This window comes from Drosophila serrata, unplaced genomic scaffold (assembly GCF_035046125.1).
Source record: "Drosophila serrata isolate PLE 108 unplaced genomic scaffold, ASM3504612v1 contig_259, whole genome shotgun sequence".
Classification (NCBI taxonomy): domain Eukaryota; kingdom Metazoa; phylum Arthropoda; class Insecta; order Diptera; family Drosophilidae; genus Drosophila; species Drosophila serrata.
In genome coordinates this window covers 39,619-55,479 of record NW_028257157.1, presented here as the reverse complement: position 1 = coordinate 55,479, position 15,861 = coordinate 39,619, and the positions used below count along the sequence as shown (strand labels likewise).

The window sequence follows — 15,861 nt, the reverse complement described above, 5'->3', positions numbered from 1 at the left end:
CTCGAACGGACCAAAATTTGTTATGATTATAAATGCAGTGGACTGTATTGGATTTGTCTTAGGTGTTTTATGTTTATTAATTCATGTAGCGTTCTAGAATAGGTTTTATAGGCGGGTGCGAAAAGCGAGCGGTTGCTGGTAAATTCCAACTAGATCTAACTGGCGAAAATATAGAAACGTGCAGCAGAAAAATAAAGATCGCGTGATGTGCCAATACTCATGCACATATACTGCATTTTGGTTATGAGTGTGAGCTTAAAGCTTTATGTTGTAAACAAGACAATTGTGTTCATTAAACTAGGTACGATAATATGTAAAATAATAACAAGTATAGAAGTAATAATTAACGACCGATTAATTTCTCAACAGGCATTTATTGGCATCCGGCTACAGATGACTTTAGATTCAGCGTAAAGTACCATCGGGTTCCCAGCAGAGTGATGACGGGGGAACGCGTCCCTACCAAGAGGGAGTTCCTCAGCTTGGTGATGTCCACGTTTGATCCGATTGGGTTCTTAAGCTGCTACATGGTAACCGCCAAGCTACTTATGCGAGAGATTTGGCAGAAAGGAGTCACATGGGATGAGCCATTGCCAGGCGAGCTAGCCACGGCATTTGAGAGCTGGCGACAAGAGATGAGCTATGTGAAGGAGTTCCGATGTCCACGCTACTATTTGGGTACTAGACGAGTACGAGGACTCTAGCTGCATGTTTTCGTTTACTCCAGCCAGTCGGCGTTTGCTGCGACGGCGTATTGGCGGGCCACCTACGCAAACGACGATGTGCGGGTGCATTTCGTATGTTCCAAAACGAAATGTGCTCAGATGAGGACAATGTCAGTCCCGAGATTGGAACTACAGGCGGCCGTGCTGGGACGGATTCCAAAACAGTGCTGCACTGGATAAGCAGCACCCACCGGCGGTATAAACAGTTTGTTGGAAACCGGGTGGCAGAAATCCTGGAGTCGACGGAAGTATCACAATGGAGATGGATACCAACTGCCGAGAACGTAGCAGACAACTCGACCAGGCCGCAGCGCCATGTGGACCTCGGTCAAGGATCACGATGGCTACGCGGGCCGACGTTCATACAGGAACCGGAAGAGAATTGGCCGAAGAGCTTCTCTAGTTGTAGTGGCTGCACGAGAGCCACCGACGAGGAAGAGATGCCATGTGAGTTTGCGTTAGTGACTGCAAACGGATTTGTTATATCTTTGCAAAGGTTTTCATTACAACTACAACCGGCTGGCTTCGGCCACGGCTTCGGTCCTTAGATTTGTCCGACGACGCCGCCAACGCGGAGCACATATTGATCCGGCAGGCGCAAAGTGAAACGTTCTCCGGAGAAGATTGGGACAAAGCTGAAAGGATCTCAAAAGAAGGCAACCAACTGCGAGGGCTGTCCCCGTATTTCGACGACGATGGAGTCATGCGTGTAAGGGGAAGGATCGACGCCGCTGCTTGTGTGGCGCCCAATTATACTGTCCCACAGACACACGCTGACGGAGATTGTAGTACACCACTACCACGAGAAGATGGGGCATCAGAACCACAATGCGACCATAGGCGAGAAGAAGAAGCAGAAGAAGTTCTGGATAACGAACTTACGGAGGCTGATACGGAAAGTGGTGGCTGACTGCCAGATTTGCAAGCTCCGGAGGGCTCAACCGATGCAGCCAATAATGGGTCCCTTGCCAGAAGACCGACTGAAAGCCAACGGATGGCCATTCAAGCACACGGGCTTGGATTATTTTAGACCGTTGCACGTGACGATTGGACGTCGCATCGAGAAGAGGTGGGTGGCACTGTTCACTAATAATACTAATTATTTTTTTATTATTTTTTGTGTTGAGGAGGGGGAATGCCTAACGCATCTTCCCTATTGCCGTGGGCTTGCACCCACTAAACCCCCCCTCGCATTTGGCCGTGTTCCCACCTCGGAACAGCTTTCGCATTACTTCAAGGTGGCGCCAATTTAGCGCAATGCGCTCTCATCATCTTTCTGCGTCCAGATTACCCAGTTAATTCGTCCAGATCTTGCTTCTTAGATCTGAGAGTGTTCTCCACGAATCCTGCGATGTGTTTCCACGTGTCTTCGCTGCCTATCATCTTCGTGACAATATTTCCTGCCTTTATTGCCCCAACAGCTTTTTCCAGGCAGTTCCGCGCAGGTCCGAATTTCTTGCAGTGGAAAATGGTGTGTTCAGCACTGTCCATCAACGCGTCTCCATACTCACATCTGGCGTTGGTTCTTTTCCCTATAGAGTGCAGAAAGGCGGCAAAGTAGCCATGGCCTGTCAGCATCTGCGTGACGTAGTAATCCACATCTCCGTGTTTCCTTTCGTACCAAGCTGTCTAGCTGTCCATCTTCCCCTTGCTTCGGCTGCCCATCTTTCGCGCTTTGGCCAATAGGTCGATTGGTATGGCGCATGCAATTACTAGTGCAGCAGGGCCGGATACCGTTCGATATGCACTCGCGATTCGTAGAGCCATGGTTCTGTGCACCTCCAGTAGAGGTTTTGACCTGCAGGTTGTCTCAAGGGTGCCTGTCCAGACCTCTCACCCGTACAGCATGATTGCGTGATTTATCTCCATTAAGAGTTTCCGCCTTGATTGTAAGGGGCCGCCCACGTTTGCCATGAGTCTGCTAAGCGCCTTTGTAGTCTCGGTCGCCCGTTTCTTCGTCTCTTGTATGTGTGCATTGAATGTCAATTTTGAGTCCAGTCTAACTCCTAGGTACCTTATAATCTTCTGCGTCCTTATTAAAGTCTCTCAAACTCTCATGTCTATTTCTAGAGGGATCCTTTTTCTGCTGGCGAATTGTAGGTCTGCTTTTCGTCCGCTAGTTTCAGGTCGTGTGAGTTCAGCCAGCTTTTTACACGTGTCATTATAGTCGTGCCCTCAGGGATGTCTAGGTGAAAAATTTCATCGTAGCTGATGTTCCAAAGCTCCGGTCCAAGTATTGATCCTTGTGCCGCTCCTGAAGTTATCGCTATACATTTCTCTCCTGCTTTTGTTTGGTACAGTAGTCGTCGGTTCTCAAGATAGCTCTGTATTATCCGCATCAGATATCCTGAGATCAAGGCATCAATTATGTTGTCCCATTTAACGCTGTTGAATGCGTTTTTAACATCCAGTGTTGCTAGGAGAACTACCGGCCTCGAGAAGTGGTTGCCTTGTTGGCTGCTGAGCGCTTGGTTGACGACTTCTTGGATTGCTCCAATGGTCGACCTGCCTGGCCTAAAGCCATACTGTATCGGTGAAAGACCCCCACCTCTTTCGATCGCTGCTGATAGGCGTGGCTTAATCATTTTCTCTAGTAGCTTCCCGGTAGTGTCAAGCATACATAGTGGTCGATTAGCTGATGGGGTTAGGGGATCTCCTTTGTCCTTACTTATGAGAATTAATCGTTGCCTCTTCCAGATGTCGGGGAATTTCCCGCTGTTAATGCAATCGTTATACATATCCAGCAGGATTTGGGGTCTGCTCTCCGCGATCACTTTTAGGACCTCTGCTGGGATGTTGTCGGACCCTGGAGCCTTCTTCCCTTTTAAGGTTTTTGCCGCTTTCAGTAGCTCGTCCACTGCGAAGAGTTCGATCTGTTCTGCTTTTGGTGGAGAAGTTCTCGCTTTACTGTTTGTATGAGTGGGGAATAATGTTTTGACTGTATGGTCTTCATTTAGTTCTGGTGTTGTGCTTCTTGTTCTCAGCTTCTTCATCACGATTTTATACCCTAGCCCCCATGAGTCAGAGTTGACGTCGTTGCAGAGGCGTTGCCATTTTTCCGTTTTGCTCTTCCGGATGGCAGCATTTAAGTCCTTCTTGGATTTCTTAAATTCGTCATTAGGTTCTGTGAGAATCCCCCTTCCTCTAGCCCTCGTGAGGCGGCGTCTGTTTTTAATACACGCTTCTCTAAGAGCTTTTATCTCTTCTGTCCACCAATACGCTTCTTGTCCTTGTCTTCGAGAATTGCCCTTTTTTGGCATTGCAGCGTTGCAGGCCTGTTTTATGATTGCCAGGTTGTTGCTAACTGCGTTACCGCCGCTCTGTCGGTTCTGCCTTGCGGCAATTTCTTGTATCAGCCTTGTGGTTAACGTTCCATAATTTTCTTGTTGGTCTTACTGTAGTCATTTCGTTTTCTGCTGTGTTAAACGTTATATAGTTATGGTCACTTCCGTTTTCGGCGTTGGCGCAGTGTTCTGCCACTAGGGCTATGTCGGGGATTGTGCCCTTGTTCCCTACTCGATGGAATGTCGGTATTGCCCCTTCATTTCCTGTTAGCATTCCGATACTTGCAGCCATATTTAGGACTCTACGGCCTCGAGAGTCAGTTGATGCCAGTTGAGCCCTTGAGTTAAAGTCTCCTGCTATTATAAGGTTTCCTCCTATTTGCCTGGCGTTGTCTTCAATACATTCAAGTTTCGTCTGAAAAGTCTGAATGTTGTCACTTGGGGCATCTTCCTTTTTTGTCGCCTCTGTGTGAAAGAGTGGTAGGGTCGGGGATCCAAATTGCCGCCGTCTTCTAAAATTTATTAATGACATTCTCTCGTGTCGTTCGTAAGCTTGCTACTTACACGCTGAACTGCTGCTGTTTGAAAAGAGCGTAGATGATTTGGGCGGTCGCTTGTACCCTAAACGTGAATTTATCGATTATATTTCGTCTATGGTGTATAGAGCCAGGGTTGTGGTTGGATTTATTAAACGGTGGTCGAAGGAATTCAATGACCCCTATGTTACTAAAACCTTATATATTTCTTTAGTTCGTCTTATATTAGAATATGGATGTTGCGCTTGAAGCTCTCAGTATGGAATACTTCGTAAACGCATTGAATCGGTTCAAAAGAACTTCATACTTTAAGCTTTACGCGGTTTAAATTTTGATACACTAATGGACTCCTCTTAACTAACTTACCATCCTTAGCCAACCGCAGAAATATGCTTGGCTTTACCTTTATATACAACCTCATTCATGGTGTCGGGGAAAGTGCTGACTTGTTGAGTCAGCTCAATTTCCAATCCAACCCGACTGGCAGGCGAAGTCCTTATATGGCGCTCAAAGCTTGATGCAGATGTTACCCTTAGAATATTAGATAACTTATTCTTAAAGAGGAACTTTCGCATCCAGCCATTCCGATAACTTGAAATCCAATTAAGAAATCACTTGGAAATTATAATGGAAGCCCTTTATAATATAGGAAGAGAGCTCCAAAAGATTTGTTGTTGTTGATCTTCGCTTAATAAAACCATCGGTCGAGGGTCAACAGAGCCCGCTTTATTCTCGGCAAGATAGCCAAGAACGCGGCTTAGGGCAAGTCCGAACCTCGGGACGCCGAGGACAAGGCCAAATTCCTTGCGAAAATCTAGGAATTTGAGGCATATAAAACGGCGTTCCAGCCCTCAATGGCTACGCGCATTCGTTCACAGAAAGTGAGCGAGAGCACACCTAAGAGGGCGAAGGACCCACAGGGCAAGCCGAGATCCACAAACTTTGTCAGCAAGGCAAAGAAGTTTAGCGTGGTGGCCAGAGAAAGTCTGGCTATGGCTCTGGTGGATAAGCACCATGACGACGGTCGCCGGCTGTCGGAGAAGTGGGAGAAGATTGAGGCCAAGTTGGCCGTCATGGTTGGTTAGCATGCCGACCTGTCCCATCCCCTCATTCGACTCCTCCGACGTGATCAGGGGGCACCGGGTCATCAGATTTGTCTACGGGTTCTCCCGGAGCATCCTTGCGGATTGTGTGGCTAAGATTAGCGACACTTGAGCTGGCTTTAAGATTAGGCTCGACCACGCCAGGGAGATCCCAAAGAGACACAGAGCTCGCATCCGGTCACCGAAGGGGCAAACAGACCACGCCAGGGTGATTGCCATTTTTGAGGACCCAGAACCCCAGAACCCCCAGAACGTCCATACAGAGGACTGGACTATCATCAAAGCTGAACAGGAGACGAAGGTGAGCCAACCTTTTCTTCTGCTGCTAAACCAGCGCTGCCTGCCTCAGCTGGAGGCCAATGATCACAAGGTCCGGTACGGCCTCAGGAAGTCCAAAATAAAGGAGGAGGTCGATGACACCAGCAAATTGTTGGACAACATGGTCATCGACGACAAATCTCCTGACGCCACCCCCACCAACATCGATGTCGAACATCGTACAGATTAATCTGAAGCGCAGCTCGCACGCTTCAGCAAATCTCACGATCCTTCTAAGGGAGAGGGATAGCGACATCGGTTTGATACAGGAGCCTTGGACCAGGGACGGGCAAGTCGCCGGACTAAGGATCCAAGTATACACACTACTGTGCACAAACTCGAATGGTAGGTCGAGAGCTTGCATAGTAATTAAGAATCATTTTAATGCTTTTCGCTGTCCCAATCTCAGCACACCTGACCTAGAAGTGGCCAGATTCGTGGCGGCGGATAGGAGCGGAATCATGATTGCATCGGCATACATGGCCCATGACGAACCGGCCCCGCCTGAGGCGGTAGTCAAGCTGCTGCAAAGGGCCGAAGAAATGAGGACGACCCTGGTGCTTGGGTATGATGCGAATACGAGGCATACGCTCTGGGGAAGTTCAAAAAACAATGAAAGAGGTGAGTCACTCTTTGATAGTATTATATGTAGAAACGTTACGGTATGTAACAAGGGTAATACGCCGACATTCATCTTTCCAAGCACGGAAAATTTTCAAGGTTGGGAGGAAGTGTTAGATCTCACCATGCAAATCGAACACGATAAATACAGGGTTGAGAACTGGAGTGTATCGACAGAACACTCACACTCTCAGAACATAGGTACATTTTTTTTGACCTAACGGTACCAGTAAACAAACAGGTACCAAGGAGAAACCCCCGTAAGACGAATTAAAACAAATTCAGCGAAATTGTTCAATCTAAATTAAACGGCAGGAGAACCAAGATACAATCCACCTCAAAGACTCTCGACAAGGAGGTGGAGGACCTCACGAACATCCTGAACAACGTCTTCCAAGAGACATGTAGGCTATCATTCTCGAAGAAGCAGTACCCACCGTGGTGGACAAAGGAACTAAGCGAGCTCAGAAAGAGAGCGGAAAAGTCCTTCGCTTTACGCGGTTTAAGTTGTGATGCAAATCAAAGATTACCTTCTTACACTAATGGACTCCTCCTAATTAACTTACATCCTGAGCCAACCGCATAACTATGCTTGGCATTACCTTTATCTACAACCTCATTCATGTTGTCGTGGAAAGTGCTGACTTGTTGAGTCAGATCAATCAGATGCTATATTCCTTTGGTATTGCACCATTGTATTTGCATGAACCTCTTAATGTACACATTAATCTCAAACGTGGATAGCCTACCAAAACTAAAAACTTTAATTCTAACACACGTAGTAAACTTGCAGGCTAGCAATTTGGCAGCACGCCAGTAGCTAATTTCCTCGTTTTCATTTCAATATTTCCTATCGCGCTTACTAACAGTTAACCCAACAGGCACGTACTTGGTTTCATACGGGCCACTTGTATGTACAGACTGTAGTGCATCAACGTCCATAAATAAAAAAAATAAATTATTAATTTAGAAGACGATCTTATAGTATACTTATTAAACAATATTAAGCAAATGTTTGTCGAATTTACGTTCTGTGCAGCATATAGGTATTTACCCTACAAGTAATTTATTCGATGCCATAATATTAACTTAGTGCTGATAAGTACCGAATTGTGATGTAAGCATCGAATAGTGGTGTAAGGTGCAGCACAGACAACGCACTCGAATATAATGTCGTAACTTCTCTATCACCTGTTATGTTGCCAAGCCGTAAAAGATTTCACAAGGACTCCGGCTCCCTTTTAACTAGCAAAAAACTGCGGGGGCAGCCACGTTTACCGCGGGAGAGGTAGCTCGAAAAAACTGAAAAAACTAAAAAACAACAAGGCATGACGAACGTCGGGGGAAATGCTCTCACCACTCTCTCCGCCAACTCAGAACTCTGGAATTCAAGATTGGGTTCACCGGATCCTCCGTGGACGCCAAGGGCCCAACGCTGCAAGTGAGTAATACCGCCAACTTTACGCAGCCTGTCGGCGCCCCGTTGCGCAGGGGACACTGCCGCCACCCACGCACCGCGCACAATTTGCGGGAGCACCACCGCAGTGCAACCGTACTCGCGACTTGCACAGCCGAACTTCACGAGTATTTGTGTCAAGCCGACGAGGTTGAAATCCTCTGTGTGAAGCTGTCTTGCAATGGTAGCTTCATTTATATTACCGATTACTACATTCCCCCATTTTCGGAACCTTCTATTTATTGGAACCATCATTCCACTATTCAAATGGTTTCCAATTGACTTTCAGTAAGGGACCAATTGGTAGTCCTAGGAAATTTTATCATTTCTGGGGCTATTGTTTCTCAAATAATTTAACGATAAATTATTTTAAAATTCTACATAACTCGATTTTATTGGTGACTTGTCGATATTTCGGTGTCCTAAGTCAACCACATACGAAATTCCACTCATATGGAAGTAAATATCTGACCGTTCTGAATTTAATTGCTCATTTTATTATATTTTACAAAGCCATGAATTTATCTTTCATTGATTGTGTTTTCTACCCTTTCTTCTTATTTATCAGCTCAGTAAAACTTAACCGTCCTGAACGCGCAGTCTTATAAAACAGACTTGTTGCAGGGTCCAGATCTCACAGGACCCAAAACAGTTTTTTAGTTTATTTTTACACTAAAAGTAAGCCTTAAAGAACTGTTTACTCACTTTCATATTAAAATAATATCATAAATAATGATAAGGCAATTGCCGATCTATTTAATGAGACTTATTCTTACAATTTGATCCTGTTAAAAATTCTGTTCTTGTCAAGAAACTGGATTTAATGGATCATCATATATAGATGTCAAGTTCTCAGAATGGGTTACTTCTGGCGTCCCACAAGGGAGCCAGTTGGGTCCCTTATTGTTTACATTATACATAAAAGACCTGACAAGAGTTCTGACTAACTCCAGAGTACTCACATTAGCTAACGACGTTAAGGTTTTGCATGCAATACAAGGACGGCGCTTGCCAGTCGGATTTACAAACAGATCTTAATAATTTCCAAACATGATACAGCGTAAACTAAAAAATCGAATGAAAACCTTTCGGTCCAAAACTTGCAATTTGAACGCTGAACTTCTGCTCTTTAAATGAATTAATTTTGATGACCTGAGCGTCCGATTCAATCATAATCTAGAGTTTATCGATCTTATTTCGGGCAATTGTTTTCGAAGGAATTCAATGACCGCTATGTTAATTTATCCTTATAAACTTCTTTAGTTCGTCCTATCATAGAATATGGATCTCATGTTTGGATCCCTCAATTCTTTTTGTTCCTTTTTTTTTTTTGTATGGAAATTTGCACCAGCTAAAATATTTTCTAGTCTTCTTCAAGAAATTTAACTCTATAATAAGTTAATATTGGTAAAGCTGGGAGGATAAATATAAGTCGGCTTGTCAGAGACAACTTTTAGTTTTTTCTCTTTATCCATTGAATGGTAGGCGAACAATATTAGGCATGCCATGAGGCATGTTTTGTAAATTTCTCATTAAATTAACATCAATCAGCTTATTTATACAATTGAACGATTTTAATTACTTTGAAGTGTGCATGGTCAAAGTACTTGTGATTAATTTAAATTGATGAATTGATAATGAAGGCAATATTGTACCGAGTAAGTATAAAAGCGAAGGGAAAACTAACGAACACCTAGTTGCTATCTGATTTAAACTCGTTCAGACGATTTTCTCGTGAAAGTAATAAGCGAAGAGTCCAAGTAAAAATTAAAATAAATTGAAAAACGGGAAGGCAAAGTATACTTAAATTTTTGAAAAAAAAAAGATATGGAGTCAAAAAAGAACAAGAAATATTCAAGATCGTATCCGGATACAGATGGCGATGATATAGTAATTTCCGGAATGGCGGGAAAATTTCCAAATTGCCGGAACGTGTCAGAATACGAGTACAAGCTTTATAACAAGGTAAACAACGAAATACGAGAAACATTTTTTTTACCTTTCTTGAATATTGGGTATATAAAAAAAATTTGTATAGCTTTCCCCGAAGCCTGTGTATGGTTTTGGCATGCTAATCAAATATAAAATATAATTTCATAATAGCCGGTTTTCATAAAGATGCTTTTGTCATCAACCAAACGTTGAACTAATTCCTTTTATCCTTATGAAACTCTTAAAAATTCGTTCAACTGATGGTGGAGATCTTTATGAGAAGAGATTATAATAAAAATAGATTGTACATATGTATATGTATATACCTTGAAGAATACAACTAATATGTTATTTTGTTCGATTTTTTCTTGTAATGTGCATAGGTTCCCAACGACTTAAAAAGATATACAATATAATTAAATATAAAATAAAAATGTTGAAAAAAAATATATATATATCTATCCTTTACATATGTATATAATTCCTTAAAATTATTTTTTAACATATCTAATTTAATAATGAATACTAAACAAATTTTTTTAGCTAATTTTGCAGCGATAGTGCTTCGTCACCTAACGCATATTATATATCATAATTATAAAATATTTTGAGAGTTTTAGTTTCAGCAAATAAATCTAAATCACCAGCCGATATACATTTTTATTGTGAGACCATTGTGAAAACTTGGTCTTTAATTACAATTTTTGTTTATTATTGTTATCGCGCCAAATAGGGACCTGGTATTTTTCTGTAGATCTGTCGATTTGACGTGATGTATCGTCATCTTGTTCGCATTTGAGCACTGTTTTAATGCACTGAGGGAAAGCAAGAGGCCAATAGTTTCACGGGTACGGAAACGCGAAATTTAAAATACAAGAAAGTTTGGTGGCGTTAGGAGATTTCTGAGGGCACACATTAAATATTTTTTATGAAATACACTGTTTACGACCATTTGCCTCTACCTCTCACATGCAGCTCCTTTACACATCTTAAATTGTAGATCCCGCAATGAGCAAAAATGTACGGAAAATATGAATTTAGAAGTTAATATAATTTAATTACTTTATCGGAACTTTTGGATGGCAAATGTTGTTGTTGTTGGTAAAGACCATTTCAACATGTATCGCTTCTTTTTATTAATAATTGTCCTATAGCGATTGACCTGCATTCTAGCAGTAGCGCCCCCGTAGGACAACTCCCAGCCGCCCTAATATTATTTTTCCTTGCCGGCCTACACCTTTCTTATACATATATATTTCTCTTCAAGGTTTTCTTCTTCTCTAAAAAATAATATATATGGGCAATTCTCTGGTGTTGAATGCGACATTCCTACGCATTCAAACAAAAAAACACATGTGCCAAGACTTTATTTTAATCGTATAAAAATTGAAACGTATAGCTCTTGCTTAGCACTATAATTGGTGTTATGGTCGATTTTGAACCCTTGTTTGTTTTCAAGATATTCACTAAAATGTACTGCGTTCTCACGCGACAAAAACAGAAGTTACATTTGCAAGAAACCAGTTTAAGCTCTGATTTCAGCGAAACGAGATGAAAAATTGTAGTAAAATAAATTTTAATGAATTACACAATGAATTCTCTTAATAATGTATTTTGTTTGATTTTAAAATATTAAGTAGTTATTTTTATACCCGTGCAGGGTATTATAATTTCAGTCAAAAGTTTGCAACGCAGTGAAGGAGGCACCTTCGACTATATAAAGTATATATATTCTTGATCAGGATCAACAGCCGAGTCGATCTTGCCATGTCCGTCTGTCCGTTTTTACGCAAACTAGTCTCTCAGTTTTGAAGCTATCTAAATGAAACTGTATAGTTTGTCTTCTATATACTCTCGCTCGTATATATGTCGGAACGGGCCGGATCGGACGACTATATCATATAGCTGCCATCGGAAAATTTTTACATGAAAAATTATAACATTTTTAGTTTTCAACAGAATTTAATTAAATTTGAGATAAAGCCATTTCATAATATTCTACAATTTTGTGTACAATTTTATGAAAATTGGACGACTATATCATATAGCTCCCATAGTAACGATCGAGAAATTAATTCAATTAAAAAGTATAAAATTTTTAGTTTTCAACAGATTTTTATCAAATTTGATACATAGCCATTTTATAAGAAATAAAATAGGTTAATAAAATTAAAGATTATAACTTCTTCCGTTTTCACCAGATTTTCATCAAATATGAGATATAGCCATTTTATTTTAATCTACAATTTTGTGTAGTTATAAAAAAATCCGGACTACTATATCACATAGCTGCCATAGGAACGATCAAAAAATGAATACAATTAAAAATTATAACGTTTTCACTTTTCAGCAGATTTTCATTAAATTTCAGATATAGCCATTTTATATCAGTCTTAAATTTTGTCAAATTTTATGAAAATCGGACTACTATATCACATAGGTGCCATACAAACGATTGTTAGATGTGGAGCCAAAATGCCAATCTGTGAATGTAAAACTGAAAGTATAATGTGTATAGGTGATTGAAATGAAAGCAGGTATTACTTCATTGTTTTTTAACATTAATATATACATATATTTTATATTGTATGGAAGAAATCCAGGAAGTCATCGAAGTTCTATCTGCAAGGGTATATAAACTTCGGCGTGCCGAAGTTAGCTTCCTTTCTTGTTTAAATTCGATTTTAGTCCCGGTGGCACGCAACATGTCGCACGCGACATTTTGGAAAGCGATAATTTAAACTAAAACTGTACGAACATTGGTAATCGCATGTTCTTTTGCATTTTATATTGACTCTTTGAGCTTTCTATGTCAAATTAGAAACCAAAAGTCAAAGCAATATGCTTTGGTTTAAGAAATTGGCATCAAAACAAAACATGCCATTTGCGTTTAAGCGTGTTTGACTTCGATTTTTTCGGAATTTATTTATTTTTTTAAGCAATTTTAAGTTTTCGGCAGCGGTGCACCTTTCTAGAGAATTGCCTATATGCCAAAAACTCGAAATATTGTGTTTCCCTTTACTAATTTAATTATATTAACTGTATCAGCTCTTCTGAACTTCTGAATTCATCTTTTGGACAAATTTTGGTATTGCCCGCCATAACTTAAAATATGTAATGAAAGTGCAAGTCAGACCTAGAGGCAAATGGCAAATGAGGCAGCCTATTTTATTCGAATTTTTATTCCTTTTGGTAGCCGCTTGCAAAATACTAAAAGTGTGCCGTCGAGAATCTCCTAACGCCTTCCAACTTTCTAGTATTTTTATTTTCGTGTCTCCGTACAGGTTTGGAAAACGGCGCTGACAAACTATTTTCAACTTTTTGCCTCTCGATCGTGGTTATACCCGATCCATACCGTGCTTAAAGGAGAATACAATATTTTGGCTTTTTGGCAAATATATTATTTTGTAGGGAAGAGGGAAACCTTGAATATAAATATATGTATATAATAAAAATGTAGGCCAGCACGGACAAATTGGGACAGCTACACGGCTCGACTTGACGATCTGAGAGATCTCTATGTTCCTGGAACTTATTGTTTAACGCCAGACTTTTGTCAGGACGATATCGTAGACCCCGTTGGATGTTATTCTCAGCTCCTTCCGAGACTGACGCGATGGGTGGACCGTAGGCGTAGCGACTGGTGCCACCATGTCCTGTCGTAAAGCGGACACCGAATCACCCTTGTCGAACCATCTGTGTTTCTTGGACAGGTATTCCGAATGGCTATAATATTAAATCGTCTTGGAGCTGTCCGAGGGAGGCGCTACTGCTAAAATGCTGTCAATCGTTTTGGGACAATTTGAAGTTAAAAACCCAGCAATAAAAGTTGAAATGGTTTTAAGTTTCAAAAGAGCCGGGTCAACAAAATATGACCGCAACATTTGCCCTCCAAAAATGCCGAAAAAGTAGTGAAAAGACCGATCACACCTCAAAAGAATAATAATAATAATAAAAATTTTCGCGCTCGCAAACATACTGTACTTTACCCTCTCCATACAGTTCTTATTTCACAACCCGCTAGAAAAATACTTAATGTGTGCCGTCAGGAACATCGTAACTTTCTAGTATTTGTTAATTCGTGTTCCCGTACAGGCCTTAAAAACTGCACTGACGAAGAGCCGTTTTAAAATATTTGCCTCTCGCTGTCTCTTACTGCTTTAAAACGCTGATTTAACCTAACCATACCGAACTTTAAATTTACTTAATTTTGCAAAGCTAGAACCTCGTCATATAAAAATTCCATTATTTCATTAATTAAATTTTTTTTATATTAGTTTCAACAAATAATTGCAAACACCTAGCAAAAATCAATTTGCATTGTAAGACCATTTAAACGAATGGCCTCTAAGCTCTTTATTACATACTTTTTAAAACATTTTTTTTATTTAGCCTAGTACTATCATAAGTTAAATATTATACAATCACATAACTCCATATAAAATATGAAAGGAAGCTTACTTCGGTAGGCCGAAGCTTCTATACCCTTGCAGATTCTATCACTACGAATTAATACAATATAAGCTATATATAATTATGTTAAAAAACAACGAAGTTATGCCTACTTTCATTATATTCACTACAACGTGTTATGTTAATAGTCTTACAAGTACAGTTTTACATTCATAGTGTTGCATTTTCCTTATATATTGTATATGGCAGCTGTACGATATAGTCTCCCGATTTTCATAGAATTAAATACAAAACTCTAGAATAATACAACAATCTCATGCTGAAAATCTGGTGAAAGCTGGTTATATATTTATATTTATAATTTTTTTTTTCTAAAAATTTTCCGATCGTTCCTATGGCAGTTATATGATATAGTTGTTCGATCCAACCCGTTCCGATTTATATACTAGTGGCAGTAACTGTAAAGTTTCATTCAGATAGCTTAAAAACTGAGAGGCTAGTTTGCGTAGAAACGGACAGACGGAAAAGGCTAGATCGACGTGGTTTTTGAAGCTGATCAAGAATATATGTATATATAAACATTAAGCTAAAGTTTTAATATCCTTTAACGGTATAATTATGTAGCGAAAAGTGAAAGAAGAATTTTTCACTGGGTCGAGTACTAACATAAGATAAATGTTCAATGAAAAAATGTAAAGGGCTGCAGAATAGAACAATTTTAAGGCTTTGATTTTAAATATTTTTAAAGCTAGAATGAAGGGAAATTCAAAAAATAAAAACATTTCTCGCGTTCAGTGCTTTTCTATCCTGCAAGAAGAGGGTAGAATTTATGAATGACAAGGCCCATTAAGTGAGTTTAATTTACAAAAGTAATTTAAAAACGAAAATAATTTGTTATTGGGACGCGACGGCGTTGATGCCTCCGGTTATTGCCTTCAGCACCATAGCGGCAAATATATTAATAAATATTATTCCAATATATAATACGTTCAAATAAATTTAAAAAAATTTTAAAAAGTTTTTTTTTACAAGAAACATATCTATAAAAAAATCCATATAATTGTTCGTTGTATGTAGAGGAAAATGCAAAACTGTGAATGTAAAACTGTGAAAAATTATCTTTCGAAGTGAACGGACGTGTTTTTTTCTTGCGCTCTCGATTTGTGTAATATTTTGCATAAAACCACCTGGGCTTAATTAATCTTCTGCTTTTGTTTACAATAACTGCACTTCGCGTGTGCCTGCAGATATTCTAATCTGTGTACTTTATTGAGTTTATTTCTCAAATTTTAATTGTGATGCTATTGCTTTGCATACTTGGCATTTCCTTTTGTGCCTTTTCTGTTTAGTCGTTGTTTGTGCCAAAACCGGCAAAAAGCCATTGTGACAACATCTTGCACGCCAAGTGTGTTGATTCGAATGTTCTTGGAGCTGGATACTCAATTAAATAGCCTAATGCTAATAAATAAGTCT

General features: G+C 40.2%; 2 protein-coding genes across 6 annotated transcripts in view; both read left to right on the top strand.

Annotated features, from left to right (window-relative positions):
• The first annotated feature begins 814 nt into the window (after window positions 1–814).
• On the top strand, window positions 815–1,786 carry LOC147643628 (uncharacterized). Its single transcript, XM_086832959.1, has 2 exons — window positions 815–1,172; window positions 1,274–1,786. Exons 1-2 carry the CDS (start codon window positions 815–817, stop codon window positions 1,633–1,635), a joined length of 720 nt encoding a protein of 239 aa, XP_086689085.1. The 3' UTR covers window positions 1,636–1,786.
• Window positions 1,787–9,751: 7,965 nt separating this feature from the next.
• The window catches only part of LOC110180482 (Fatty acid synthase 3), a 41,693-nt gene continuing 35,583 nt past the window's right edge, over window positions 9,752–15,861 (top strand). For 3 of the 5 annotated variants that reach the window (XM_020948167.2, XM_086832953.1, XM_086832956.1), the window contains exon 1: window positions 9,752–10,008. In XM_020948167.2, the coding sequence (XP_020803826.2) occupies window positions 9,871–10,008 (138 nt within the window). In that variant the 5' untranslated portion in view covers window positions 9,752–9,870. The remainder of the gene's footprint in view (window positions 10,009–15,861) is intronic. The other 2 variants (XM_086832954.1, XM_086832955.1) reach the window with 2 other exon arrangements.